General features: G+C 43.0%; 1 protein-coding gene across 1 annotated transcript in view; it reads left to right on the forward strand.

The window, feature by feature from the left end:
* The window catches only part of AP3M1 (adaptor related protein complex 3 mu 1 subunit), a 12,404-nt gene extending 10,767 nt beyond the window's left edge, over window positions 1–1,637 (forward strand). The window contains exon 8 of the mRNA XM_009277648.1: window positions 598–1,637. Coding sequence (XP_009275923.1) covers window positions 598–698 — 101 coding nt within the window. The 3' untranslated portion in view covers window positions 699–1,637. The remainder of the gene's footprint in view (window positions 1–597) is intronic.
* Window positions 1,638–2,962: the final 1,325 nt, after the last annotated feature.

The raw sequence follows: 2,962 nt of genomic DNA on the forward strand, positions 1-2,962 counted from the left end.
GTTTGGGTCAGCTGTCCTGGCTGTGCCCCCTCCCGGCTTCTCGCTGACAGGGCATGGGAAGCTGAAAAGTCCTTGACTAGTGTAAGCACTGCTTAGCAACAACTAAAACACCGGTGTGTTATCAACATCGTTCTCATCCTAAATCCAAAACACAGCACTGTACCAGCTACTAGGAAGGAAATATGACTCTCTCCCAGCCGAAACCAGGGCACTCAATTAATAGCAGCAGGATTGCTGGTCCTTGCAATTATGATTTAGAGCGAAAAGAATTCCTTGCTTCATCTGCATTATTGGAAACGAGTGCAGCGTACAGGAGCTGTGGAAGATGGACTCATTTGTTCAATAGTTCGTCCCCTGGAAGGAGGATGTTGGCTCACTGAGTAGAACAGAAAAAAGTTGTTGCCCTGGCAGAGCAGCTCTGAGTAGGTGACAAGAATGGTCCCTTCTGCTGTTTCAAACGGGATGAACTTGTGAAAGGAAGGAAAGTTAGCTTCGTAACCGATCTTAACGTGCTTCAAGCAAGCAGGACTTCTATACAGACTGACATGATTTCTAGCATTCCGCTTTTAACTTTGTACTTGTTTTTGTCTTTTTCAGGACTGAAAGTGAATCGCCTAGACATGTATGGAGAAAAATACAAGCCTTTTAAAGGTGTCAAATATATCACAAAAGCAGGAAAATTCCAAGTCAGGACATGAGAAGATGTTCTACTTCCAAGAAGAAATTCCCCTTTAGAAAAACTTGACTGCTTAGTGACTTATGTTGCTATTAATTAGGTGCCAATTAATTAATAGACACTGATTAGTTTGGGATCAAAGCATTTGTGCACAGCAGCTCTTAAAATGAAAGCATAGCTTAGTTTTTCTTAATATGGCTTTAAAATAAGGTACTTTTTTCCTAATACACCTTCACTCTTTTTTTACTGAATTGTTGTGCTGGTGAATAGTTTGATATAGGCGATCCACAAAACGTCGCAAACGCTACACTGCCAGTCAGATACCAAAGCCCAGAGGCCAAGCACATTACGAAGGCCAGACAGGCCACTGGAAAAGTCTTGTGGTGGCACGTTCTGCTGCTGCAGCCACCTGCAAAGAAAGCTCAGCTATTCTCGCTGCAAGCTGGCATTCCACAAAGCATCATGTAATCCCTTCAGAAAGAGAGAGCAGCAGTGAGAGGGGCAGGGGTCCCACAGGGGCCTGGGACATAGCAAGTGTCACTCCTGAGAAAGAGCTTCTGATGAAGAGAAAAATAATTTCCTTGTTTACAAGAAATCGCCTTTCTTAAGAAGCATTTGCCTTAATCAGCTTTCATTTGTGCCATCTGCAGATGAGCTGATAAAAATAACTTTCTGCATTAAATCTGGGAGGTGATTGTTGCTTCAGTAATCCACTTTCTTTCCATTCAATCTCGTCATCGCCATCGTTTTTTTTAAGAATACAGTTGCAGAGAGTAAGATCTATTTTTTACGTGAAGCCTTTGCTTTGATTTAGATGTTCCACTTGTTCGAAGTGGATGCCACCAGATTTGTGCCACGTGTACACTGGAGCGTAGCTTTTTAGACAGCACAATAGAGGTGTCAAGTGTATTTAATGGTTGTGTGCTTTAATGTTATGAAATAAAGGGAACTCTACTGCAAATACATCTTCTCTGGTGAAATGTTTGTGCTATCGTAAACTATTCATGCTGCTCTTAGGCAGGAGGCATCTGATACACGGTTAAATGATGACTATTTGCTACATCTTTAATGAACTTGATCACTGTGCAGCTATTTAAAGTTTAGAAAGGGCATTTAGGAGCACGGCAGGTAAGCTCCCTTTCATGTTTTTCATTTTTAAATGGAAGACAATTGATGTTTAGATTATGACATTTCAAAGACAACAGCAATGATGCACAGCTGACTAAACTTTTCCTTATTACACCAGCATAAACTTATCTCTGTAAACCAACACGTGCTCCACAGCACCCGTCAGGTTTCAAACCATACGTTTGGTTAGTACGCAGTAGGCTGAGAAACCCAAGTTCAGAATTAAGGAAGGGTGGGATACCAGAGAATCTTTGTTTCCCTAACCTGTTTGGCTTACAAATTGATGAATAGGCGCTAACTTTGCTTCAGATGAAGAACGGGAACTAAAGTCATTCAGTAGTCAAAATTTCAAATACTGGGACAAAAAATGACGCAGTCTGAAAAAAGGAGGGGGAACCCATCCGAACGCTGGCAGCAAGCCAGTAAGAAGAGAAATGAGCATATATTCTCTCTCGGTAACTTTGGTAATATCGCTAGGGCAAACTTTGCCAGAGACAACCATTTTGAATTTCTGAAATTACAGTAGATTAGTGTAGACAAAACAGCACTTGTAAGACCCAGCACCTATAAGAAAGCCTTACATTTGTGTAGACGTGTCACTGGGTATTAAAAGCTACCGACCGTCTAGTCTACGCTTTTCAGCTGGAGAAACATCCATCAATTCATTACTCATCCTACAGTTCCGCTCCATGTTTCAGCAAATGGCATCCTTCAGTTAACGGTAATTTTACTGGAAGTCTTGTCTTCAGATGTAACCGATAACGCCCCAAGCTTAAGCCTGAGTAGCTAGAGCTGCTCTCTGCATTAGCAGCCTGGAAATGCCGCAAGGCCTCCTGTCAGAACTGACACCATTACGGATACAGAACGTAACGTAATACCAAAACTGGCTAGGCCTTAACACCAACGCTTCCCTTCAGCCTGTTGCAGAACAGGCCTTGCCAACCTTCTGTAACGCAGGCACCAGGGAAGCAGGCACAAAGCTTCTGTCTCTGGAAAAGCTTTGAGCCGTACTTCACAGCACACCACCAGAAGTCTCCGTCAACAAGAATTACACTCACCTGGCAGGAAACCACCATGAGCATGAAGACGGTTTTCGTCAGGGAAATGGCGTTTGTCGTGTCAGGCTCGTACCTTTTGCTGTAGGTGTGCTGGCTCCTG

This window comes from Aptenodytes forsteri, unplaced genomic scaffold (assembly GCF_000699145.1).
Source record: "Aptenodytes forsteri isolate BGI_AS27 unplaced genomic scaffold, ASM69914v1 Scaffold15, whole genome shotgun sequence".
In the NCBI taxonomy this organism is placed as follows: Eukaryota; Metazoa; Chordata; class Aves; order Sphenisciformes; family Spheniscidae; genus Aptenodytes; species Aptenodytes forsteri.